The sequence below is a fragment of the Schistocerca serialis genome, chromosome 6, assembly GCF_023864345.2.
Source record: "Schistocerca serialis cubense isolate TAMUIC-IGC-003099 chromosome 6, iqSchSeri2.2, whole genome shotgun sequence".
Taxonomy (NCBI): Eukaryota; Metazoa; Arthropoda; class Insecta; order Orthoptera; family Acrididae; genus Schistocerca; species Schistocerca serialis.
This window is the reverse complement of record NC_064643.1, coordinates 60451999-60479656: the sequence shown is the minus strand read 5'-3', so window position 1 is coordinate 60479656 and position 27658 is coordinate 60451999. Positions and strand designations below refer to the sequence as shown.

At 41.4% G+C, this 27658-nt stretch overlaps 1 protein-coding gene across 1 annotated transcript in view; it reads left to right on the top strand.

Moving 5' to 3' along the window:
- The window catches only part of LOC126484362 (UDP-glucosyltransferase 2-like), a 109219-nt gene that overhangs the window by 66813 nt on the left and 14748 nt on the right, over positions 1–27658 (top strand). Inside the window, exon 6 of the mRNA XM_050107831.1 lies at positions 20093–20315. Within this exon, the coding sequence (XP_049963788.1) occupies positions 20093–20315 (223 nt within the window). The remainder of the gene's footprint in view (positions 1–20092; positions 20316–27658) is intronic.

Below are 27658 nucleotides of genomic sequence, written 5' to 3'. Positions count from 1 at the left end.
CTCGGTCTCCTTATGTACAATAGGTACACTACAGTGAGTTACATTCGGTGTCAACCCGCAGTCCGTGCAGGGAAACGTTTGTTTTGCTAGGTTTGATAGTATTAACTTATAATTTAAATCTACATCACGATGCACACGTAAAATGTATGTTCTCGACTGCTGATATGTATCTAATTTTTTCCTGTAAACTGTCCATCTTATCCTCTTGTTATCTCTGTTTCTTCTTGCAATTATTCAAGCCGACAGTGTTCGGGAATTTTAATTTTATCTTTTATTTCCTACACTACGTTGTTGTTTAAGCATGCAACATTCTCTTGGGTGTACGTTGGCAACTCTCCTACTTCACATTTCTGTGTAATTTCCATATACAACGTTAAGTTTACGACTTCTACAAATGGACTATCATTAAATGTATTCATTCCCTCAGTTATACGTTCCACAAACGAATTTCCTATTGCTAGATGCACAACATCCAGTCTACCACATTTAGAGACAATGTAGCCAGCCGTATAGACAGTTGTTTCTCCCTCGCTGTATTTGCGATTTTAACAGGAAAGGAAATGACTATTAGTTGTACAGGGTACTCTTTGACACACAACATACGATTCCCTGAGGAGTGTGAAGGTGGATACTGTTGTGAATTGGCAGGAGCCAATTCACGGAGTTTGAGGAAGCCGAAAGGCACGCGTTTAAGCTCACGCAAACTGGCGTGAGGTCTGGAACAGGACAATTTAATTAATATAGCCAATAAGGTACGTTGCTGCTGGAATACTTAACTTTAATCCATAATTGGTGTACATCGCTCTTGACGGTACATAATTACAATCTCAATATAAACGGGTAATGGCGCCTTGCTAGGTCGTAGCAAATGAAGGCTATGCTAACTATCGTCTCGGCAAATGAGAGCGTATTTGTCAGTGTAGCACCGCTAGCAAAGTCTGCTGTACAACTGGGGCGAGTGCTAGGATGTCTCTCTAGACCTGCCGTGTGGCGGCGCTCGGTCTGCAATCACTGACAGTGGCGACACGCGGGTCCGACGTATACTAACGGACCGCGGGCGATTTAAAGGCTACCACCTAGCAAGTGTGGTGTCTGGCGGTGACACCACAGATACAGATGCTGTTAAGCAGAATCAGATAGGAATGGAGGTTTATAAATAGATTTTTCGTGTATCCTTTAACATAAACGTCATCGAATTCATTATTTAACTACATAAACCGCTTTCCATTCCTATTTACTGTAAATACAGATATCTCGTGTTCCCCAGTTGTGTCTAAATTTCTTCATGTAGGGTACTCAAAGTAATTTGTAGCCCTTGCTCGCACATTTGCAGTGACCTGCCTTTTATCTAATAGTGGATTATTTCTTTCCTTCATGGCTGTCTTTAACATATACTCCAGTTTTCGTTTTTTGACTTGACCTGCTTTTTTCTAGTTTTCGTTTCCATACACATGATACACGAACTGTACTCTAGGGAATAATTTATTTGGTTGGTAACGGGTTTTAATCCGTTCAGTATGTTGCTACTGTTTCTTAATGCGCTTGGAGTGACATTATTCATGGACACTAGACCTAATTCGGTAACATACATATTTCACAATACTGTGGAGAAAAGTACCCTACGTTGAGATACATATGTTTCTTGAACTTGAGTGTAACACTAATGTATAATTGTCTTTTTCAGAGTCTGTATTAACAATCTCCGTTTAGTTTACAGGTAAATAATTAAAACTATAGGCAGACGGAACATATCGGTATTTATAATCTTTTCTCGATCTTGATTGTCCAGAAACTTCACTCGCACACCAGCCAACTTCTGTGTGCTCTTATTGCCCCCGTAGACAAGTTGCTTAACACTACTTAATACAACGCAGTATGTGTTTTGTAAGCTATGTGCTAATTTACACAACGTAGAAGTCACTGGAATACAGTACAATAGAGGGTACTACAAAGACTGCTTGTTAACATTTGATACACTTATGTATTTTTCCACATAATTCACTTCACAGTCATAAATAAGCTTCTGTCTGGTAATAGCACGCACTTTAGCTAGGGAAGATGACAAATACTTTCATATCAGAACACTCTATAAGGTAGTTGAAGTGGTTACTGATAACTTTGTTCACTCCTGGGTCTGCGACATGGTACATAAAGTTGTTATACATATGTACTTTATAATTGGAGCATATTCACGTCGAACAGTTTATTTCATCTTTCTTATCGGTGTTTTGTGTGGCTATCTTTTGGGTAGTCTTCTGGCACACAGAAATCGTGAGTTGATATTAGATTGCCACACAAATCCATTTCCTTAAAAATCCAATTATAAGATATTGCGTTATATTCAGGTCCATTAGGTACACGATTCTCTTACAATATTTCTGTCTTTTGATCTGTTAGAACATCTGCTTCAATGCTGGCCAATTTGATGTTATACGGTGTAGCGACACGATTATTATATTTCCTCGTAATGGTTTCTAGTGCTTCCTTGCCAATTTGTTCCAGTGCGCCACTTTATGTCATATTACTGGCCCCATGCAGAAGAAATTGTGGTTTTGCCTTGACACCCTATCTCACCGATATGCACTTGGAGTATTTGCCACATATATAACTGTTAAACACACCTCAAATATCCTTCTTTAAGATTAAACAGCTTCCCTTCTTTAATTGTTCTTGACAGTGCACGTGATCACATATTTTAACCTCCATAATGTTGTCACACAGCAGTTCTGTAATAGATGGAGACGTATTTAAATTTTACTTGCTAAGAAGCGTACTATTTTCTGTGTAGTTTATGTAACCAGCGACTGTACGAAGATTGTTCAGGTTCTCTAATTATAGACACAAACCAAAGCTTACGTCACTTGGTCTTACCTAATTCTCTAATACCTGAGGGATGCTTAGCACTTTAGACAGAAATGTGTTGAACTTCCTGTTACCACAAATGAGTGAACAGTTGTGGCTATCGTAGTTTATGATACAATGTAAACATGAACTTCCAGACACATGAATATGTCACCAGTTCCAGTGTAGCTCATACGTTTAGAGCATGGATTCTGTCGTGTAATTCCATAAAGCTGGAAAGTCGTAAATGTGTAGGCAACAATTAAAAAAAAATTCATTTTTATGTGAACCTTGGTATTTACACAATCTTAAAATTTTCCTTAAGTGGATGTTTTAGAGTACAGCATAATAGTATGCATACAAAACACGTAAAGGTTGTTTATCATAATACACGAGTGTGTCTATAGGTTACTGATTTAGAAAAGGAAAACGTGTATTTTAGCCTTGTACCAAAGAAAAATGTGTTGTTTTCACATCTAAATTGTCTGTATTATTTTGTCAAAAACACCCGCCTTCTGCTCAAACCGGTATCAAAGTCGCCCCCACGTTACATTGAGCCAAACACTAGAGTAACGTCTGACATTAACACTCGAGCGGGCGCGCCTGTGTATAAAGTGAGCCAACCACAAATATCTCTGTCTTCTACCATTCTATTATTGTTTTTGAATTGTGAATTCATAACTATTTCTTCATTACTGCTTCAGCTAACACGGTGGTAATTTGTGTTGTCATATGTCGAAGTCAGCAGCAGTAATATAAAATAAACAGCGAGCTAGGAGAGAAAAAAATAAGCTGTTGTTTGGGATCTGATGCAACTGTGTTGTTAAAGCTTCTAGTGGCTCTTTTGCAGCAGAGTCTTATAATTAAAGTCTATTTTACTATTTTCATTTATTTATTGAAATTTTCCTCTATACAAAAGTTTTTCTCCAACACAGCAAATACCCGAAAATTATTACGTTTAATACACGATATCTTAACTTATCTCCTCAGGAGATATATCTCCCTCCATGTGTTTCGATCTTGCATATTTTCTTCCTCTGCACTAGGTATTCTCATTGTTAAACGCACATTTTGGAGCCAGGTGGTCATAACGTGACCTCTTCACGTCTTTCCCTCCGGTTTCCATTCCAGGATTATTTTCGGTATTCTGGGTCCTCCATTCTTTTTACATGCGCGCACCGTAGCAACTTCCTTCTTTCCATCGTGTCATATATTCTTTCTCTTACTTCCATTCTCTTCATTATTTCGCCGTTATTAATTTCTTTTCTAGAAATTCTTGCTGATCTTCTCGAGAAATGTATTTCTACTGCTTGTAGCCTTTTTACATGTTCCAGATTAGTAATGCAAGTCTCCACTCCACAAACAATTATGTTCTTTAGTATCGATTTAAATATGATTCTTTTAGTTCGGTTTATTATATTTCTGCTCCATAAGACTCAGTTGAGCAACCCAATGACCTTTCTTCCACTGCTAATTCTTTTATTAATTTCTACCTCTGATTTTCTCTCCAGCTCTAAAATGGATCCCAAATAACAGAAAGAATTGTCCTTCTTAATTTTCTTTCCCTCTATGTATAAGTCATCTGGATCATTAGTGACGTATTCGGGTTTCTGATAATTAATCTTCAATCCTCAGTTTCTGTAGTCCATTGCTAACTGGCTACATATATAATTTGCATGCTCCCTGTCTTGTGCTATAGCTACTTGATCATCGTTGAGACGATTCCCTGACAACCATCGCCTTTTCGCTGTATGTTCGTCCCTTTTCTCGTCTGCGTGAACAGGACGTTTACATGCAAGACTTCTAAATCGTCGCAAAACACGAACAGGCGAAGCTGCTGAGGTCGCCGTGCTCGATGCCCCAGCCGTGTATCCTCCAGTCAGCTCACGGCGAACTCAACGTGAAGTTGATGTCTCGAAAACATGTGCACATTGCGTTCTGAAACGTCATAAATTCCATCCTTACAATGTTCATTTGCACGAAGAACTTCATGGAAATGACTTCAAGAATACGGTTCAATTTTGTCAGTGGGCTTGGGAACAAATTCCGACTCATCCTAATTTCTTCTCAGATGTTCTTTTTACAGATAAGGCTTCAGTCTCCACCAAAGGAACTGTCAATAAGAGAAATATGCATTATGGGTCCACTAACATTTGGCGACGGCTCCGACAGGTAGAGCATCAACGTCCATGGGACGTTAATGTTTGGCGCGGAATAATCGGAGATACCACTATCGTACGTTTCTTTGTGAGTGGCAAACAAAATTTCAGACAGTATGACCAATTTTTAAGACACACTCTTCCTGTTCCCTTCGACGCCGTAGCTCTTAATCAGAGGATAGAGGATAGTCATATGGTATTAGCATGATGGATGTGCTGCACATAACCCCTTACGAGCACGACAAATTCTGGACCTTAAATACCCTGGTGTGTGAACTGGACGTGGTGGGCTTGCCCGATCTCCGGATCTTACACCGTTCGATTCACCGTTGGATTTTTTTTTCTGTGGGGAGTAGTCAAGAATGCTGTCTACCAAAAATGTTCCAACAACACCAGAGAACATGCAGCAAGGCATTACTGAAGCTTGTACAGGTGTCACGGAGGAAGAAGTAGCCTGACGTAGGGCGTCCGTCATTCACGGACTGACCCTATGTGTGTTAGCGCTCGTAAAAGTGTAGGGCAAACTTTGGAATATGTCTTAGCAAGGCAGTTTGACCACCAATAGGAAATGCTTTCTATTAACGACGATTATTCACTGTAGTAGCAAAAAACAATCGAGTAGAGATCACAATGACAATACTTGCAGTTCCATAATCTTCTAAATGTAATTGAAGTTGCACTGTATTGTGTGCACTGTTACGTGGGTATCCCAGAGTTACGGAGTGGGGGCGAGGAGTCCAACTATGACGAGCAACCTACGTATTGCTACCCAGAAAACCAAATACGCATATTTTATTGTGTATATTTATTAAATTATTAGTACTGATGTATGAGATACAACTTCCAAGCCCGAGAAACACGTGGAAGAACATAATAATGCTACCAAAGCATGGGGGGTCGCCATAATATATTGCATCGTTTGACGTAGAACTAAATTAAGACGTCTGTATCGATAAAATAACAGGCATAATCTAGTCTTAGGCCCTCAGTACACAGAATATGCACTCTCTGTAGTAGGAAACGGCTCAGAACGTATTTTTTTTATATGTGCACACACGAGCAATGTTTTTGAATAATCGATTTCCACATTAAATAATTAAAATTCTAGACAGATAGGAAGTATTTTACACATGCCAGACCCAATTAGTAGAAATCCGTATAAAAATCTGGGTAAAGGCTTAAAACCCGTTCGGTTATGACTTCTAAAATATGTTTGTAATTACTCTATTTTATGTGCATGCTGTGATGTGGACACCCTAGAGGTCACGGAGAGGATTGATGTCATTTTTCTTTCTGTATACATGACGTTACTGATGGAGCAAATTCACTTTCAAGGCACCCGTACCATTTTGTAAAAGATGAGTAATTGTTTATTTAAACGGTAATAACGCACGACAGCATAATGTAAACCAGAGGATGGACACAGGAGGCCGCAGGCAGGCAGATGTAGCTGTCTGGACGACCCACACGGTTCAGCTCACACTAGGCTACCGCACAGCGCCGTAGCGAGGAGATACGAAGAAGAATCAGCGCTGATGGCTTCTTAGGCGACCCATCGCTAATGTACATTCACTCCCCACCAAAACACTCCAATATACATATGTCGAAATCTGTAAATTTTCCACAGCTCATACCACCAGAAAGAACAATCGAACATATTGGTTTAAAAATTGGACAAATGCCAAGACGTAGTGTCTGGAGCTAATGTAAGTGATATAGATAAAAATTATGTCATCCGTATTTTCAACACAGCACCTTTTTATCCTCTATCACCAAACTCCGTCGTTAATTTCTAGCCCTATCGCATTACATTTGTGAGACCATGTCTTAAGACTTCTGTCTACACAGATTTTAAATAATGTTAGTTACATGGGGAAGCCTTGTAACAGACTCTTGCCCGTTCTAAATTTCTGTGAAAGTACGCTACCAATTTTCATTTGACGTACGTTATCTTTATACATTTCTTGTATTATTTTTATGTTCGCGGTATGTAATGTTTTCCAAAGTAGTTTTCTCAGGACAGTATCATAGGCCTTTTCTAAATCTATGAAAATGAATCCTATGTTTTTTGATTTTTTCTCTACGTTTCTCTAAGATCTGTCGTAATATGAAAATATTGATCTACCACTTGTGAAGCCACTTTGTTCTTCCAGGGCTTTAAATTTATTTCCAGCTTATTTTTACTTATTTCCTCAAAAAAAAATTTTCCCCCCCATGAACCATGGACCTTGCCGTTGGTGGGGAGGCTTGCGTGCCTCAGCGATACAGATGGCCGTACCGTAGGTGCAACCACAATGGAGGGGTATCTGTTGAGAGGCCAGACAAACATGTGGTTCCTGAAGAGGGGCAGCAGCCTTTTCAGTAGTTGCAGGGGCAACAGTCTGGATGATTGACTGATCTGGCCTTGTAAGATTAACCAAAACGGCCTTGCTGTGCTGGTACTGCGAACGGCTGAAAGCAAGGGGAAACTACAGCCGTATTTTTTCCCGAGGACATGCAGCTTTACTGTATGATTAAATGATGATGGCGTCCTCTTGGGTAAAATATTCCGGAGGTAAAATAGTCCCCCATTCGGATCTCCGGGCGGGGACTACTCAGGAGGACGTCGTTATCAGGAGAAAGAAAACTGGCGTTCTATGGATCGGAGCGCGGAATGTCAGATCCCTTAATCGGGCAGGTAGGTTAGAAAATTTAAAAAGGGAAATGGATAGGTTAAAGTTAGATATAGTGGGAATTAGTGAAGTTCGGTGGCAGGAGGAACAAGACTTTTGGTCTGGTGATTACAGGGTTATAAATACAAAATCAAATAGGGGTAATGCAGGAGTAGGTTTAATAATGAATAAAAAAATAGGAGTCCGGGTTAGCTACTACAAACAGCATAGTGAACGAATTATTGTGGCCAAGTAGGACACGAAACCCACGCCCACTACAGTGGTACAAGTTTATATGCCAACTAGCTCTGCAGATGATGAAGAAATAGATGAAATGTATGACGAGATAAAAGAAATTATTCAGGTAGTGAAGGGAGACGAAAATTTAATAGTCATGGGTGTCTGGAATTCGTCAGTAGGAAAAGGGAGAGAAGGAAACATAATAGGTGAATATGGATTGGGAGGAAGAAATGAAAGAGGAAGCCGCCTTGTAGAATTTTGCACAGAGCATAACTTAATCATAACTAACACTTGGTTCAAGAATCATAAAAGAAGGTTGTATACCTGGAAGAATCCTGGAGATACTAAAAGGTATCAGATAGATTATATAATGGTAAGACAGAGATTTAGGAACCAGGTTTTAAATTGTAATGCATTTCCAGGGGCAGATGTGGATTCTGACCAAAATATATTGGTTATGAACTGCAGATTGAAACTGAAGAAACTGCAAAAAGGTGGGAATTTAAGGAGATGGGACCTGGATAAACTGAAAGAACCAGAGGTTTTAGAGAGTTTCAGGAAGAGCATAAGGAACAATTGACAGGAATGGGGGAAAGAAATACAGTAGAAGAAGAATGGGTAGCTCTGAGGGATGGAGTAGTGAAGGCAGCAGACGATCAAGTAGGTAAAAAGACGAGGGCTAATAGAAATCCTTGGGTAACCGAAGAAATATTGAATTTAATTGATGAAAGGAGAAAATATAAAAATGCAGTAAATGAAGCAGGCAAAAAGGAATACAAACGTCTCAAAAATGAGATCGACAGGAAGAGCAAAATGGCTAAGCAGGAATGGCTAGAGGACAAATGTAAGGATGTAGAGGCTTGTCTCACTGGGGGTACTGCCTACAGGAAAATTAAAGAGACCTTTGGAGAGAAGAGAACCACTTTTATGAATATCAAGAGCTCAGATGGCAACCCAGTTCTAAGCAAAGAAGGAAGGCAGAAAGGTGGAAGGAGTCTATAGAGGGTTTATACAAGGGCAATGTACTTGAGGACAATATTATGTAAATGGAAGAGGATGTAGATGAAGATGAAATGGGAGATACGATACTGCGTGAAGAGTTTGACAGAGCACTGAAAGACCTGTGTCGAAACAAGGCCCCCGGAGTAGACAACACTCCATTAGAACTACTGAAGGCCTTCGGAGAGCCAGTCCTGACAAAACTCTACCATCTGATGAGCAAGATGTATGAAATAGGTGAAATACCCTCAGACTTCAAGAAGAATATAATAATTCCAATCCAAAAGAAAGCATGTGTTGACAGATGTGAAAATTACCGAACTATCAGTGTAATAAGTCACAGCTGCAAAATACTAACACGAATTCTTAACAGACGAATGGAAAAACTGTTAGAAGCCAACCTCGGGGAAGATCAGTTTGGATTCCGTAGAAATATTGGAACACATGAGGCAGTACTGATCTTACGACTTATCTTAGAAGAAAGATTAAGGAAAGGCAAACCTACGTATCTAGCATTTGTAGACTTAGAGAAAGCTTTTGACAATGTTGACTGGAATACTCTCAAATTCTGAAGGTGGCAGTGGTAAAATACGGGGAGCGAAAGGCTATTTACAATTTGTACAGGAACCAGATGGCAGTTATAAGAGTCGAGGGGCATGAAAGGGAAGCAGTGGTTGGGAAAGGAGTGAGACAGGGTTGTAGCCTCTCCCTGATGTTATTCAATCTGTATATTGAGCAAGCAGTAAAGGAAACAAAAGAAAAATTCGGAGTAGGTATTAAAATTCATGGAGAAGAAGTAAAAACTTTGAGTTTCGCCGATGACATTGTAATTCTGTCAGAGACAGCAAAGGACATGGAAGAGCAGTTGAACGGAATGGACAGTGTCTTGAAAGGAGGATAGAAGATGAACATCAGCAAAAGCAAAACGAGGATAATGGAATGTAGTCAAATTAAATCGGGTGATGCTGAGGGAATTAGATTAGGAAATGAGACACTTAAAGTAGTAAAGGAGTTTTGCTATTTAGGGAGTAAAATAACTGATTATGGTCGAAGTAGAGAGGATATAAAATGTAGAGTGGCAATGGCAAGGAAATCGTTTCTGAAGAAGAAAAATTTGTTAACATCGAGTATAGATGTAAGTGTCAGGAAGTCGTTTCTGAAATTATTGTATGGAGTGTAGCCATGTATGGAAGTGAAACATGGACGATAAATAGTTCGGACAGGAGGAGAATAGAAGCTTTCGAAATGTGGTGCTACAGAAGGATGCTGAAGATTAGATGGGTAGATCACATAACTAATGAGGAGGTATTGAATAGAATTGGGGAGAAGAGGAGTTTGTGGCACAACTTGACGAGAAGAAGGGATCGGTTGGTAGGACATGTTCTGACGCATCAAGGGATCACAAATTTAGCATTGGAGGGCAGCGTGGAGGGTAAAAATAATAGAGGGAGACCAAGGGATGAGTACACTAAGCAGATTCAGAAGGATGTAGGTTGCAGTAGGTACTGGGAGATGAAGAAGCTTGCACAGGATAGAGTAGCATGGAGAACTGCATCAAACCAGTCTCAAGACTGAAGACCACAACAACAAGACAAATTTCTCGACAGTTTGAGCAGCTTTTGCGATCCCCTTTCTTAAATATAGTACTCTATATCTACATTTACATGGATACTCTGCAAATCACATTTAAGTGCCCGGCAGAGGGGGCATCGAACCACTTTCACAATTGTCTATTATTCCAATCTCGTATAGCGCGCGGAAAGAATGAACACCCATATCTTTCCGTACGAGCTCTGATTTCCCGTATTTTATCGTGGTGATCGCTCCTCCCTTTGTAGGTCGGTGTCAACAAAATATTTTCGCATTCGGAGGATAAAGTTGGTGATTGTAATTTCGTGAGAAGATTCCGTCCCAACGAAAACCGCCTATCTTTTAATGATGTCCAGCCCAGATCCTGTATCATTTCTGTGACACTCTCTCCCATATTTCGCGATAATACAAAACGTGCTGCCTTTATTTGACCTTTTTCGCTGTACTCCGTCAGTCCTATCTGGTAAGGATCCCACACTGCGTAGCAATATTCTAAAAGAGGACGGACAAGCTTAGTGTAGGCAGTCTCCTTAGCAGGCCTGTTACATTTTCTAAATGTCGTGCCAATAAAACGTCTTTGGTTAGCGTTCCCCACAACTATACTAATATAGCCTAGCTTTATTTTCGACGGCATTGAATCTCCATGCAACATTATATTGGAAAACTGTGTTATTCGTTTCACAATTTTGTCATCACCACATTTTAAGAAATCTAGACTGATACTGCTTGATCCAGATGATTTATCATTCTTCCCTGTTCCTAATACCTCACTCACCTCACTTTCTAACATTTGGATGTCCTCCTCTTACTGTTCCTTTTCTTGCAGTGTTCCTTTCTCCAGATACTCTTCTCTAGTCGCATTTACTAACTCCTGGAAACATTATTCCTTTTCTTTTGGTGTTAACAGTTGAAGATTGATTTTGGCTTCGTCTCTTGTCGATGTCCTAATACTGACCACGTTTCTTTCGCTCTAACAAATCAAATTTGCTACTGAGATTGGCACATGTCTGTTCCATGCTTCATTCTTTGGTATCCTGTTTTTTATCACTTTATTCTTCGTTTCCTTATAGATTGTTCTTTTATTTTGGATTTACCATTCAACCACTATTTCAATTCGTTCCTCTTTTCTTTAACTGCCACCTCCATTTCTTCCGACCACCATTCTGTCGAGGGCTGTGATTGTTTCCCTATATGCCCACCACCTCTGTTGCTATATTTACAGCAACGGATTTTATGTTTTCATATATTTCCTCTAGACTTCTTTCAAATGTTGCTTCCAAAGTTCTTCTTATTGTGGCAGCAAAGAATGTTCGTATACTTTCGTCTTGCGGACTGTCAATTTTGATGTGTATGTTTTGAGCTTTCTCAGCAGAATTCGTTTTAATGTTTTTAGAATCACATTTTGCATTCTTCCATGGCCAAAAACTCTTCATTTTTAGTAGATAACGGTCTGATCGACACTAGGCCCCTCTATAAGTCCTAACATCTGTTGCCTTGAAACTACTTGTTTGTCTAATTAAATTACAGAACGAAGTTCTCTAGTGTTCTGTTGCCAAGTATATTACGAATATCCTTGTGTTTAAAAAATGTGTTGGAATTTTCAGATCAAACGGTTCACAAATTTCAGTCAGTCGTTCTCCACTGTCACTATATTCTGTCTCTCTATGTTTTCCCACTGTCGGGCATGATTCTCTAATTCCTCCTTATCCGTTCATATGCCCCATGATCATCAGTTCATTCCTCCTTGGGATCTTTCCGTAGTCTCCCTAAGGATTGTTCAGAAAGTACCTTTCTCGTGGTCTCTTGCATCATTCGTGGGTGCACATACACTAATAATTACAACCAATAATACGTTCATTAACAAATTTCCAATTTATGGTTCTCTTTTTCCATGCTTTCTTTGTCATGATGGAGTCTCCTGCTTTGGCTCTTACCGCTTTGGACATCCCTCTCCAAATATGTACGTAATTACCAAGTTCTCCTTTGCCTGTTCTCTTGCTCTCAGAGAGTATGACAATATCCGCTTTGAACCTGGCAAATTATGTGGATAATATATTAAGTTTTATGGAGATACCGTGCACATTCCAGCATCCAAATGTCATTTTTCTTTTTTGCTCGCCGTTTCGTCGTCTAAGATCCAATTTTTTCCGAGGCATATTATTAGGTTTTTTAGCATTTTCATGTTTTCATATTAGTGAGGAGCTGGTCCGTGCACAACCCCAACCTGGGGGACCAGGTAATTTATTCTCATGCCCTTGATTTGCTAATATCACGCTACAAGGTAGCAGCCGCTAGTTTTGGTCCACCCCAGGTATTTTATTTCCCCAGTACCCACCACACCTTGTGAGCATTCCCCTATCCGCCACTTGCGGAGGCGCCTGATGGGAGACGAGCAACTCCACACGGGAAGTTTACTTTATTATTATTTAATTGAACAGTGTTTTAGCTCATGTTATATGAGTTTGTTTAAGCACTTATTAATTAAACTAAGATTAAACTGTGATTTTCCTCATACATATCTACCTTGGTAACATAAAAGCAGCTACTCTTTACATGTGTATAAAGTACGCAGTGTGCCCACTCGTGCTATGAAAGTCAGCGCACCTTCACGACGGTTAACAGTTGTTTGGTGTTTCCTAGTTTTTTACTCAGTTATTCTATAGAGTTGCCTGGGTGGGACATCTTGAATTAAAAATACACTTAGGTTGATACTTACACCACTGAATTTTCTTCCTGTGTAGATGCTTTGATATGTTGAATATTACAATACTAAGCATATAAAAAACACATTTGATTGTCATAATACACAAATGTGATAACAGTTCACTGATGGTAGATCACAACCATTAGCAACTTTGCAAATAGACTAGAGCTTTAACATTTTACTACACAAGGATGCAATGTAGCTGTCAAGCTTCTGCCATGAAGCAGATAACACCAATGAAGTGTTTTACAGCTGATTCTGGTACATCTGACAGGGTTTCACATGGTGGTACCATATAATATGGCAAATCACAATCATCGAAAAAGTTTGCAAATACGAAGGCTATTCGGAAAGTAAGTTCCGATATGTCGCGAAGTGGAAACCACTGTGAAAACTGAAAATGTTTTATTTGCAATAGTAAGCTACACCTTACAGCCACTTCTCCACGTAGTAGCCGCTCCGACTTAGAATTTGTCGTAACATTGTACCAACCTTCCAGTACCCTCGTCATAGAATGCAGCTACCTGTGTTTGCCACCAATGCTTATCTATGGCTCGTTGTCTGTGCCAGAATTTTGCCTTCATAGCCAGCGGTTCATGTGAGCAGAGATGAGACTCAGGACAAACCAGTTACGATCCGTGTTGTGAGTCATCATCAATGCCCCTGCAGTAAGCGGACGAGAATTGTCGTAAAGGACGAAATGCATGACAGTTATGTTATGTGGGCTGCACGACATCAGGCGTAATGTCTCACCAGGCCCTCATATTTGGCGGGAGACACTATTCTGTAGGCATTTTCACGTGTTCATTGAGCGTTCAGCATTGGAAAGAGCAACGTGTCGCGATCGACAGCCATGGTAGAGACTCTACACAACACATCTGCGCAAAATACATCAGATTTTCACAGTGGTTTCCATTTCGTGACTGATCGGAACATACTTCCCGAAGAGGCCTTGTACATACAGTTTTGCAGTAGGAATCACTTTACTGTGCGATGATTCAAAGTGACTATCAAGCTACTATACAGAGCGTACTTTTAAACTTTCCAAATTTCAAAGACTCAGGAAAAAACCAACAGTACTTATGATAATGAAATTGCGCCATATGCTAGAGCATCTCAAAGAATTTATTTAATAGTCAGCAGTAAACTTTAACATATGTATGATTTGTAGCACAAAATATGCTGAGTTTATGTTAAATTTCTTCCCATATTCCTCGTTTCATGTCCTTGGTCACTGTTGCATTTGCATCAGTGATACAGTATCTTAACATAGGAATGTCGTCCACTTTTGTCTCATAGATACAGTTGTTCACGAATCCCCACAAGAAAAGCTCTAGTGTGGTACCGTCGAAGGAACGTGGTGGCTAAACAGTGGGTCTGATCTAGCGAATGGGAAATTTCGTATGCAGTACTTTCCATTAGCGGTTTATCAATATTGCGGAGACGAAAGAAGACGTTGGGACGAAAGTCGTAATCTGAAGATATGCAGAATGTTCCAACATGTCCATTCAGTGTGTTTCCTGCAAGGAAGTACGGTCCAACAATCCTGTCGTGCCTTAATGCACACCAGATGTTCAGTTTAGGCCTGTCACAAACATGTTCGATAACAGTGTGTGGACGTTGCAAGAACACAATAGGAACCTTATGCCGATTAACCGTTCTTGATGCATGAAAGATTGCTCTATCTGAGAATAAACATATTTGCAAGGAGCTGGCATTCATTTCAATACGCTGCAGCATTTCTGTAGCAAATAGTTGTCAGCATGGTTTGTCGTTCGGCATCAGATGTTGTAGAATTTGCACTTTGTAACCATACAGTTGAAGACGCTGGGGTACATTAAATTGTCTAGATGCCTGCCGAATCGACTTACGTGAACTTCTGAAAACCTCTTGTCCATTGTGTCTTCTGTAGCTCTACGACGTACACTGCTAGTGATTTAATCACCACGAGAGCAATATTGAGAGGTTAAAGGATCTCCACTGATAGACGCTATGTGAGAAGCTTTGTACGTCACGCTGAGGTTTACTGTTGAAAAAAAGGGAGAACGTTCCAGGAAGGGTTCGGCAACGTATTACTTTATCCAAAATGCGAGTTGCAAAATGACCACAACGAGAAATTAGAGTCGATACTGGTAGGTGTTATATCTCAGCCTGTTAGGAAACTGCTGTAGACTGTACAGTGTTTAAGTAAACTCAAAACGTAACGCCATCCTCATTATGTAAAGCCACACTGTAACAAGACAATAATCGCATCGCAGTCTACATCACTTGGTGCGTGATTTCCTACGATGTCATATCTGCCGAAGACTGTGTCGTGATGCCTCACGAACTCTGCCGAACGGTATGTGTGTCGTGATCTGGTTGCAAGTGGTGTGGTGTGAACTGTGATGGGCTCAACACCTCCTGCAACACTTGCACTGCCAGCACATAGCATCACTCGTAATGACCACAGCATGGGAGAGGACAGTCCTGCCAGTGTGTGCACTCGCTGGTCGCGAGTGGCAGGTAAGACCCAGTGGATATTCGTATAATAAAAAGGTTGCAGTCGTACTCTTCCTTCCTACTACATTCAGTGTAACCCCACGACCACGTGAAAAGCACCTATGGTAGTTCTTAAACATGAAGTTTGGTATTATCACTGTAATAAGTTTAAACGTTATTAAGCCTGCAACCTATCAATATGGTTGTTAAATAGCAAAATTGTACTTGGCTTAAAACAAATAATTCCCTACATTTACACAGTGTAATTTTAACATAGCAAAAGTGTGCGTTGCTAAATCTCCACAGAGCAGTTTGTAAATTAGCAAGAGTGTAATTTCAATAAAAAACGAACCACATCTCGGCAGCGTACTTGTTATGTAGCGTACTTTATTTAAAAAAGTTTCTTGCATATTCAAGTGAGGCAACCTACAAAGTAACTGGCCCTTTAGGGTACAGGTGAGGGGTGGGGGTGAGAGGAGGAGGGGTATTGTGTAAGAGCGAAGTAATAAATTATAGTGATATCTATCCTACATTTGCACCATACTCAACCAATGCGTTAACAGTCCACCTAACTGGGAAACAAATTATACAAATAAAGGCCGGCCGCGGTGGTCGTGCGGTTCTAGGCGCTCCAGTCCGGAGCCGCGCTGCTGCTACGGTCGCAGGTTCGAATCCTGCCTCGGGCATGGATGTGTGTGATGTCCTTAGGTTAGTTAGGTTTAAGTAGTTCTAAGTTCTAGGGGACTGATGACCACAGCAGTTGAGTCCCATAGTGCTCAGAGCCATTTATACAAATAAGGGTAATAAATTGGGCAATAAATTATATCGATAAAGATTCTAAATAAAAACCTTATCTCTTCTCCAGCCAGCAAGATAGCAGTTCTCCATTTATGTGTAACGCAATTGGTCTAGACGGGTCGGTGAGGGGGATGAGGTTGATCTTGGCGGTGACAAGGTGGGATGGGGGACCCAAAACACTGTACACGCATCCTGAGGCGTGGAGACGTCGTCACTTTGGTAATGGAGGTATAGGTGGGTGCGGTAAAACCTATAGAGTATGACGAAGGCTGAGTTACAGTAAGTAGTTTCGTATGGAAGGAGCTCACAGCATATATGCAGAGATGAAGAGGCTTGTACGGAATAAATTCTCATGTAGAGATCCTTAAAATCAGTTTTAAGACTCAAAACCAATATAACAACAGCGGATTCATGTCACCATATGTGCCAAACCGAACTATCTCTTCCTGTTTCCTTAGAGCAATTTTCTTCTCCCAGAGAGACCCCAGATAGTTTCCTGATATCTGCTTTGTGTTTTTCTGTGGACCGTACCACCCTTTACAATGCAGCCACTGAATTTATGAATTAATTTGACGGGTGCTGTGTGACTATTTGTTGAAGACCCGAAACATTGGAGTCCATGGCCAGAATGTCTCACTCCACCATCTTCTATGCGGTACTCTTGTGTGCTGTCGTAACTACTTGCTTAAGTTTCCAGACTTTGGAGTACACATACAGAGTTCCTGACGTCAACAACCCCTATGTCCTCCATTTAACAGACGCACCACACTTCCTCACAAGTTTTCCAATGAACCTAATTCTTTCATTCTTCATTCTTCATACTGGTTGTACGTACTCGTCACATGTCATTATGCATCGTAGTGTTAACCCTGATTATTGAAATGACGAGACGGGCTCTGGAATCTTACCATTGTAGATGTGATAATACGCTCTCTGGATCTTTCTCTTTGATATGGACGTTATATTCCATTTATGCACATTCAAAGAGAACTGACATTTAGCTCTTTAAGCAAGAATACAATCTGAGCAGCACTGCGTTCCCTTATGACCTTTCAGCGACGACTCTTCCCAGCCCACAATAATACCGTCAACGTGGGTGTGATAGCGATGCTGATACTACATGATAAATCAGTTATGTATAGTAGGAACAAAATTCTTAAGCGTTTAGTGACCACTTGTTGACAAGCTGCTTCTTGGTTTTTGTCTCAGGTTCTTCGGCCGACGTTTGTTTGATGTTTTTCTAAAGTTTTTCCAGCACAAGGAGCTGGAATTGTTAAAGTTTCACCTGCCATTCATGGTCAGTCCACCACCAGCTGTGGGCGATGAGCCTTGAGAACGCCAGCCACTTGTGCTGGGGAAACGTGAGCAAAATCATCAAACTAACGGCGGCCGAAGAACGCGAGACAGAAGTATGTATACTGCGAACATTAGCAGCTATGATGCTTTTCTTTGGGAACAAAAAACAGAATGTACTTTCATTTGTTGTGATCATTCACTATGTACTATGTGGTATGAGCATAAATTCTTCCAAATATTTTTTAAGATACTTTAAATGATAGTATATCTGTGGGAAATGTATAAGGTGGTACAGTTTCGAAGCCCTTTCAGCCATCTCCGAAGATGAAATTTTTACCAGCATATACTATTTTCAAGGAATCGTACGAGGAAAAAGAAGAAAAAGAAAATGAAGCGTTAATGATTCTCTGAGAGACGTATCCTCTCCTTCAAGAATACTGTAAAGCCAAGCGTGCAACGTACTCAAAGGTCGTAGAAACGTACGAAAGCTTTTGATACTACACTGAATTCCTGTACATGCGTTAACATATCTTACTTCGGAGAGAGGAGACTTGCACTCTTTTCCAGTCATACCAATGTTTTCCGTGCCTGAGATACTCTTGAGGAATATGACCTAAGTACGAGAGTAGTCTATAGCGTTGTATGGATTCGGCAGGTTCTTCTGCAGAGTTAAATTTAAGAAGGCTTAACTATGTTTCAGTGGAAAGAATTGTTCATTGTCTCTTATTTGTGAGTGCGTAAGGTAGAATTTAGTATTTCGACATTCTGTCAGTTGTCTTCAGTATCAACGCCGGACTGAACTGTGATAGACTGAACTCAAGAGTTGAGTTCCGTTCATTGAATTTACGGAAGACCAGAATTCCCAGGTAAATATTCCGTTAAGATCTGAGTGTGGAACTTTTACTCCAGAATTCACCCATTTTCCTTTTTACTGATGCACGAGTTACCATCAATTTTGATGTTTTAACTCCCCTGAATTCTCTTTTAGGGTGCTAGTGTAACAATCTGCATATTCGCAACATCCTTGGACTAGTTCCATTAAACGAATGTGGATGTTTGAGACCATTTTGTTCTTTGTAGTCAAATGTTTGTGTAGAGCTCTTGTATCGAGTGTTTTAGCCTTAACCATAACTATTTCACGTTCATCAAATTTGTTGGAAATATTCTTGCTATGACTCTTATGTAGCATGTTAATACCGTCTATCGCTTACTCGTAATTCTTCGGATGAGCTTCTTGCGTTTGGTGCCTCTAATAGTTGTAACAAAGTTGTTGTTGTCTGGGTCATCAGTTTCGAAGACTAGTTTAATACAGCTGACCATGCTAGTCCATCCTGAGTAAATTTCTTCATATCTGTGTATCTACTACCACTTACACCATATGAGCGTATTTACTGAAGTGAAGTGTTGGTCTCCTAAAATTCTTCGCCCCTTTCTCGTCTCTACATAATCAAATTATTTATTTCATTATACCTCAACACAGGTTCTACTATTCAGTTTTTGCCGTAAAGGTCTTTTCCCCTGTATCTCGATTCAGTTTCAAAAGTTGTCTATGTTTCATTCCAGCACAAGACGACACTGGAGACAAATGCTTCCAGAGAACTATGTCACCCTTCTTCGCTGTTCGTCATTCACTTTTATGTAATATATTATGGTAAATGTGTTATATATTCTGAGGAAAGTTTTTCAGGTTACGTATTGTAATGTCTGTACATGTCTCATTTTTAGGTAGTTTTCTTCCACAAAACAAAAATGATCTACTAGTTTTAGTGACCCATTTCCGAATCTGATTTCGTCAACACCACCTGATTTAGTTGAACTACACTCTTACACTCTTGTTTAACTTTTGCTGCCATCCATCTTCTAATCTCTTTCCAGGCCATTTGTGTTCGACTGAACTAATCTTGCAAGTGCTTTGCAATCTCTGACAGAATTACGATTTCATCGGCAAACCTGAAAGGTTTTACTTCTCCTATCTGAACTTTAGTAATGTTTCCATATTCCTGGTTGGTTGTTTTCTCTCTTTAACCCCTGGCTGCTGTACAGAAACATTTGACATAGCCTGCGACCCTTTCACACTTCATTACCAGTTACTGCGTCCCTTTCATGTACTTGGACTCTTAGAACAGCTGCCTGTAACTGAATGTGTCGCGAAAGAGTAACAAATTCTCGAAATTTTCGGCGCCTCATTTCCAGGTAAACAGAAAGTTTCGAGATTATATTCCGTCATGTGTCTCAAGAGAAACAATGGTAATGTAAATAATTCTTGTATCTTCGTTACGTGGGGTGTGGTTGGTGCAGCCTCAGTGTCGGACTACTGTTCGTGGTGGTGACAGGAGCTGCAGCAGTTGTTCGACTCGAGCGAGCGCGGCGTGGTGTACTTCAGCATGGGCACGCTGCTGCGCGTGGACAGCCTGCCCCGGGATCAGCTGCGCGGAATACTGCGGGCGTTCGCGTCGCTGCCGCAGCAGGTGCTCTGGAGGGCCGACCACACGCTGCTGCCGCCGCTGCCGCCCAACGTTCACACTTCCGGCTGGTTGCCGCAGAACGACGTCCTCAGTGAGTGCCGCCCCTGCTCACGGGCGTCGGGTCGGGGCTGTACAGTCGTATAGGATACTGTTGTGACCAGGTAGAACTACATTCGTGCCGGCTGCAGTGGCCGAGCGGTTCTAGGCGCTACAGTCCAGAACCGCGCGACCGCTACGGTGCCAAGTTCGAATCCTGCCTCGGGCATGAATGTGTGTGATGTCCTTACGTTAGTTAGGTTTAAGTAGTTCTGAGTTCTAGGGGACTGATTACCTCAGAAGTTAAGTGCTCAGAGCCATTTGAACCATTTTGAACTACATTCGTCCTGACACAACTGTGGGTTCTCTGATTTCTCTAGGGCAATGGTCGTCACACTAGAACACGTGAAATGTTAGATCACTTTATTACACAAGTAAATAAAAGATTTACTTAACTTTAACACACGTGTCTGCGACAAGAGTACTGCACAATTTACAACTATAAGAAACTACTAAACCATCACTTGATCCACTCATTAACAAACTTTTCTACAATATTCGCCATTACCATCACTACAAGTTCATCTGAAGCTTTAACCACTTCTTCTTTGTAGACGATGATGTTGATTGATTTAGCTCACATATCGAACTGGGCAGCGTTCTTGCTAGCTCGGCACTATATTGACTTTAGTGTGAGGGCGCGGCTTTGCTAAGATAGGAGGCATGCTCCTCAGCAGCACTTGCCATACATCGCTACACACTCGCTGCTATCTGTCGCACCCATTTGCATTGCCAGCTTCGGTGTGGCGACGCGATCTCCTTATGATACTACAGGCAGGGCCCAGTTTTCAGCATCAGATGGTTTCTCACCGCTGTCCATCTGTGCCAACAGGTGCCTGTCAGCCCAGAGCAGCCTGGTTTACAAGGTCTGTTTAAAAATCGATGAACATATATCGATGAGCGAACACATTGTGACTGCGGTTCTGCTTGATATGGATTATACAAGTCCTGGACAGCACTCCATGGACGTGTAGCAGCAGATGTGTAAGCACAGGTAAAGCAATGGTTGGTGGTTTACAGGCACACAGCTCGTACACGGTATGCGTTCCAGTGGGTAACGATCAGGTACATTTGCTGACAAGAGTTCAATATCAGTGCTTTATAATCCCCCTCAAATCAGTGTAGCACAATACCGACCTTGCAACACGAACAGCTATCCTACTAGAAGAAGTGATCATCATAACGAAAGACTACAGCAGGTCTGCAGGTAGTTCACTGCTGTCTCGATGCCTTCAGTTGTCACCACGCATCTCATGGATCCCCAACTCAATGAATCCCACGGCGCAATTCTGCCCTCACCAGACTCGCAGCACATGTGACACTGTGCATGTTTCTCGCAGCCATTCACCTGGGAAACGGCATGTAAGGACCCAATCATCGATCTCGTGTAACAAGAAATGCGATTCATTCGCCAGGTGACACGTGTCTATTGATCTACGGTGAAAAGTCAATGATGCTTACTGAAATCATAACTGACAATGTCGATGGATCGATACAGGAACAAGTTGAGAGTCGTGTGATGTGGAGTTCCATGATCAACAATGGTCTTTGAAGGGTGCGTTCTGCAACACTTGTGCCTGCACTAGCAATGTACCCTGTCGTCAGATCTGCCACAGATCGCTGCCTGTCCTGGATTACACGGTGGGGGATCTTCGGAAATCTATCTTTTGTGATGAGACGTGGTCGTCCAGCCTACTCGTTATTTCACCATACTTCAACCACCTTCCATAGATGCTCACGACAGAAGTACATCAGGCGACCAGCTTCGCCATTTCAGATATACTCGTTTCCAGCCGTAGCGCCACAACAATGTGTCCTCTGACAAAACCGCTTATATAACTGGATTTCCGCATTTGTCGCTCGTATCTTTGATGTAATGCTTGCCGATTCGTCTCTCTTCCGCTATCATTGTTTCCTTACTGCGTCACGTTCCCACATTACCACCAGCAGGCATCAACCTCACGGTGGGCTGTGGTCATTATGTTTTGCCTTATCTGTGCATATGTTATGTGTGTATGTTGCTACGTAGCTGTGAACAGTGTGGGTATATTTAAACCAAACTTCATACATATAAAACTCAGTTTGCAGGAAAAATACTTTTGGGTAATAAAATCCTAGCACCCTCATAGGAGTAATGGTGTGACACGCAAAAGTTACCGAAACTGAGTGTTATTAGTGTTCAAATGTTTCTCCCCAGTATATGATATTAACAAAGCAGCATTGATAGAGAAGGTAGAGACCCACAAAAATCCATGTGGATTCATTTAGTAAGCCCGAAAGCGTCTCTGAGAAGCTAGTCCAATTCCATTGGCGACTGCTGCGAGAAAGGCATTCCGCGTCACGGTGTGGTTTACTACTGATATTCCGAAAGTGAACTTCCCTACAAGAGTCAGTTTACGGTGCTTCCTCCTATATACATCTCGCGAGAGGAGCATATATGTATATTTTGACAGCTTTGTGCACAATAAGTTGTTCTTCCCATTCGTGGGAGCGAAGCAGTTGGTGGAACTGACAGTGGTACAAGCAGAACCCTTAACCAGAAAGCATAAGCGCGTTGTAAAATTTGCATGGGAACATCAGGGTTTGTAGGACCGTTCGTGACAGTCCAGAAGACAGTCTAACGGTAGGAGCGGGTGAGATGAGGTGTGGAGCTGCAGCTGGCTGCGACAATGGTGAGGGAACATGGAAACATCGCGAGAAACGCATCCTACAACATAAATGCAGATGATAGTGAAGCCTTCCGGTTGCTATGTTGTATGTCACTGTGAATGACACCTGTCCAATGTGTCAACCATGATCAGAACAGTGTTCTGTGCAGCTGTGAGTGCATTACGTCGAACCTAAGAGAAACTGAATACGAGCAAATTATCCGTGCTCGATGGTGTGTATTTCCTTGACCAAGATAGCTGGAGTGTTTGATACTTCAAAAAGCATCTTACGAAGATTAATACCGCATACTGGGAAAGACGAAAAAAACATCATCCTCTATGTCACAATACGGACGAAAGTGCAAGCTGGGTGATCGTGACAGACACTCACTGAGGGGGAGCTCGACAAAAAATTAAGGGACTGGAGAACTGGACGCCGCACTCGCGAACCCTGTCAGCACCAAAATAACATGAAGGGCGCTCCATAAGCATCGAATTGCACGGCGAGCTCCCATTCTGAAACCACAGATCAGAGATGCATGCGACTGTAATACGAAAATTTGGTTCTGAAGACATAAGACATGGCCTATGGACCAATGCAAGCAATTCGTTTGGTCAGATTTGTCTTTTTGCACACTGTTTTCAGCTTATGGCCGAGTTTACGTCACAAGAATGGAACATGAGACTGGGGGTAGGAGTTCGATGACGAGTTCAATATCGTGGTATTCTATGGGCTCCACGGATACCCCGCAAGGTCACATTACTCATAAGGAATGTCCAATGGACAACATTCGTTCCCCAATGCTGATGCTGTGTTCCAAGACAACTGAGACCTGTTCATACGGCTTGCATCGTCCAGGACTGGTTTCGCGAGCTCAAGCGCGAACTGTCACCTCTCTCCTGGCCACTGAGTCAACAGATACATCCATTATCGTCACCTGAATATGCCACAATTTTGAGGGAAGAATCGAATAAGATTCCCCTGAAAAGTATACAGAAATTGTATTTACCCACTCTGAGACGGATGGAATCTGTTTCGAATGTTAACGGTTTTTCCACACTGTATTTGACCGGATAATGTGTTTTGTTTTTGGTATTTCAACATTTTAGTCCAACCTCTGTATGTCTAAGCATTTAATAGTGTGATTTGCATGAAACTATTTTTACCTTTCCATTACACAGTAAAATCGTAATATACATTCCATAGCTCAACAATTAATATGTCTGGCGTTATGCAGCCCTTTTTTCCATAAACAGTCTCATGATGTATATAAAATCATAGTTGGAATAATTAATATACACTGAGAAATGCGATCCTTAACAGTAATAGTGATTGCCGGTAGCTGACTAATCTAACTCACAATTCATTTACTATTTTATTCGAATTTTGATGCCTTATATAAATAAGTGGTTGTTGAAAGCAGATTGGGATGAGGCGGCGGAGTTGTGGAGTCAAGTAGGGCGCTACCCTAGGAGCAGTTGTCTGTTCTCTGGAGGGAGAGCTGGGAGGTACGCACGTCAATTGGCTCGCAGACCACTGGACAGTCTTTTGCAGTGCCGCTGTTGGGTGCCAAAGCAACACTGGCAAACACAGACAATATCTTCTGTGGGTGGCGCCAGGCACCATACCGTGACCGTTATTACAGCCAAGAAGTGGAATGGAAAGAAATGCCGTTTTTGGCAACTGCCAAGAAGGCACTATTGTGCACAAAACGTAGAAAGCTGTGTTTTGTGGGTGGTGCCAGATGCTACAGAAGCTATCTGGAAAATATTTTACAGGCGTGAGATGTTGCGCAAACTGACTTCACGAAAACCAAATTTTATGCTACCTAAGAACTGCCAGGGTTGGCTAATGTGAATGAACTGGAGGTCAGACAGAGAAACGCGATTGTGCAGCTAGCAGCAGCCTCCTTAGCCACAGAGAGAGAGGCGTCTTAGTTCATTGTTGAATGGTAGATCACATGTTACTGGTTTACTGCGTAAGAAACGCTTTTACCCGTTGACATTTGGAAGATTCACTGTGCAGCCGCCGGCCAGGGTGGCCATGCGGTTCTAGGCGCTACAGTCTGGAACCAAGCGACCGCTACGGTCGCAGGTTCGAATTCTGCCTCGGGCATGGATGTGTGTGATGTCCTTAGGTTAGTTAGGTTTAAGTAGTTCTAAGTTCTAGGGGACTGATGACCTTAGAAGTTAAGTCCCATAGTGCTCAGAGCCATTTTAACTGTGCAGCCAATGCGAGTAGAATAAAGGTAAAAAATGTGGAACGCGAGATTTTCCTTTAGCAGACACTAATAACAAAACTTCTTCTTACTTCTCTTCCATAGAAAGCTGTCATAGCTTCACCTCTGAGAGTCTTGACCACTAACGTCCACCACTAACGCAGGTGTACCAAGGGACTTGGAGAGATTTCTGGCTGATTTGCACTTAGCCAGTGACAAGAGTCGTTGGTGTGCTGCCAGATTCAGTGATCAGCTTCCTTTCAATTCCGACTATAGGTTCAATGAATTTTCTTCTTTAGTACTATCTCCTAACATCATGATAATCGTGGTACAACGTCACGTTTCCAGTTGAACCGTTTGCGCGATTATTAGAATCTTACTCCAGACACTTTTATCAGATGTCCGAAATTTTACTAGGATAATATTTTCATGGCTTGGCGATTGTTTTCTCTAACATAATTCATTGTATTTCTTGTTTCATTTCACAGTCGTTTAATTCCTAATTCATTATTCTGGATGGGTTTTCATTAAAGGATGACAGAGTTACAGGGCTCAATTTCCACACTTCCAACTTTGAATCACACGAGCGTAGGCTAGCACTGGGTGTCATGTGGAGGACCAGAATTGAATCTGTGGTACTTCCAGAGACATTTCTGTGGTGCAACGACTGGAATAGGGTACACTTACTTCCGTGAAGCCAATTGATTAGCTAGACGAACGTAAAAAATTACCGCAAGATCTGGAAAGCTTATAAGAGCTGGTAAGGGAATGAATACACTCACCATATCCAGCTGACGCCATACGGCACTGGATGACTGGGCGGCCAAAGTGCGCCACTTGTTCAACAGAATCAGGACGTCAAGTTCGTAAAACTTCGTACTGTTCATGCAGACTTGGCACAACTTCTATATTGCGGCTTGTATTCTCAGTAAGTCTTGTTACTAATTATCTCACCTGGGAGTACTATTGCACGCCAGCTTTCTCTCCCACATCTAAGCAGGTGTCTTTGATAAGTCAATATCAAATATGTACAGTAAATTAGCAACTTATAGTCTAAATGATAATTAATTGTAACGGCAGTAACAGTATGTACAATAACGTGTATGTGGGATCCAAGAAATTTCTGTCTTACTTCCTGATTACTTTCGTGTGGAATATGAGCAGCAATGTCTAACAGATATGTGAGGTAACAATGCAGAAGAGATAAATGCTGGAGAGTTGACAGGTCAGACGAAGGGCGAGAAGTAATAGTATAAGATTGGCGGATGAAATGGAGAAAACAAAACAGAAATAGATATGGCTGAGAAAAGCATAGATTGTGTGTAGTGCGACAAGGAGACTGGTTCCATGTTTGACAGAAGGAAAGCAGCCGCAATAAGCATAAAGAGAAGCTATGGCGATGACAAGAGGGACAGCTCCAATCTCTTCTTGAATGCAGGGTGGTTTCAGGCACGATGTATGTTACAGGGTGGTAGGTTCTATTAGTCGTATGGATGAAACGGACAAGTATATGAAGAAATATTTGATGTTATGCAAAGTACAGCTAAGATTCCTTCTGTATCCATAATGACACTGCATGCGAAAATCATATTGCTTATCCAGTCGCATCGAAGCTACGTTTAGGAAGTACTGATGTGATCAAACTACGAATGTTGCAGGCATATCTTACCCTAGCATTTCCAGCTAGCTCTACAAGTGCCGTGTTGAGCTACGTCACGGTAGTAAAAATTTGACAGAAGTAAACATTGGATTACTTTTTGCTTAATTTGAGGTGTAAATATTTTTCCAAAACTTGGATGGCATAAAAGCAGGAGGGATATATCGTGTGTCCTGTAACAGTGAAAAGAAATCTAAAATGTCTGTAAAGAAGTAATCTTTAGTTTGCGACACTATTGGTAGGGATACTTCCCTTAAGACACTGTCGATAAAATGTTTAGTAGTGGTTGTTTTTCGAATCACCAGTCTTCTGATTGGTTTGGTGCCGCTCCCCCCACATATCTCCTGTGCCACCCTCTTCATCTCAGCGTGGCACTGGCAACATACATCCTCAATTACTTGTTGCATTAATTCCAATATCTTTCTCCCACTACTGTCTTTACCCTCTACAGCTTATCTAGTACTATGAAAGTTACTCTGTGTTGTCTTAACACATGTCCGATCATCCTACCCCTTCTCCTTGTCAGTGTTTTCCAAATAGTGCTCTCTTCGTGGATTCTGAAGAGAACCTCCCACTTCTTACTGGTCCTCCTAAGTTTCAACATCTTTCAATACCACTACATAATATACGCTTCGATTCTTTTCTTTTTCAAGTTTTCCCACAGTCCATTCTTCACTACCACACAATGTTGTATTCCAGGAATACATTCTCAGAAATATTGAAATACTGCAGATCCTTTGGATTCGCCTTTCCTTTCACTTTTGTAGCAGGCTATGTTACATTATACCAGAAGCCAGTAATACAACGTTCCACA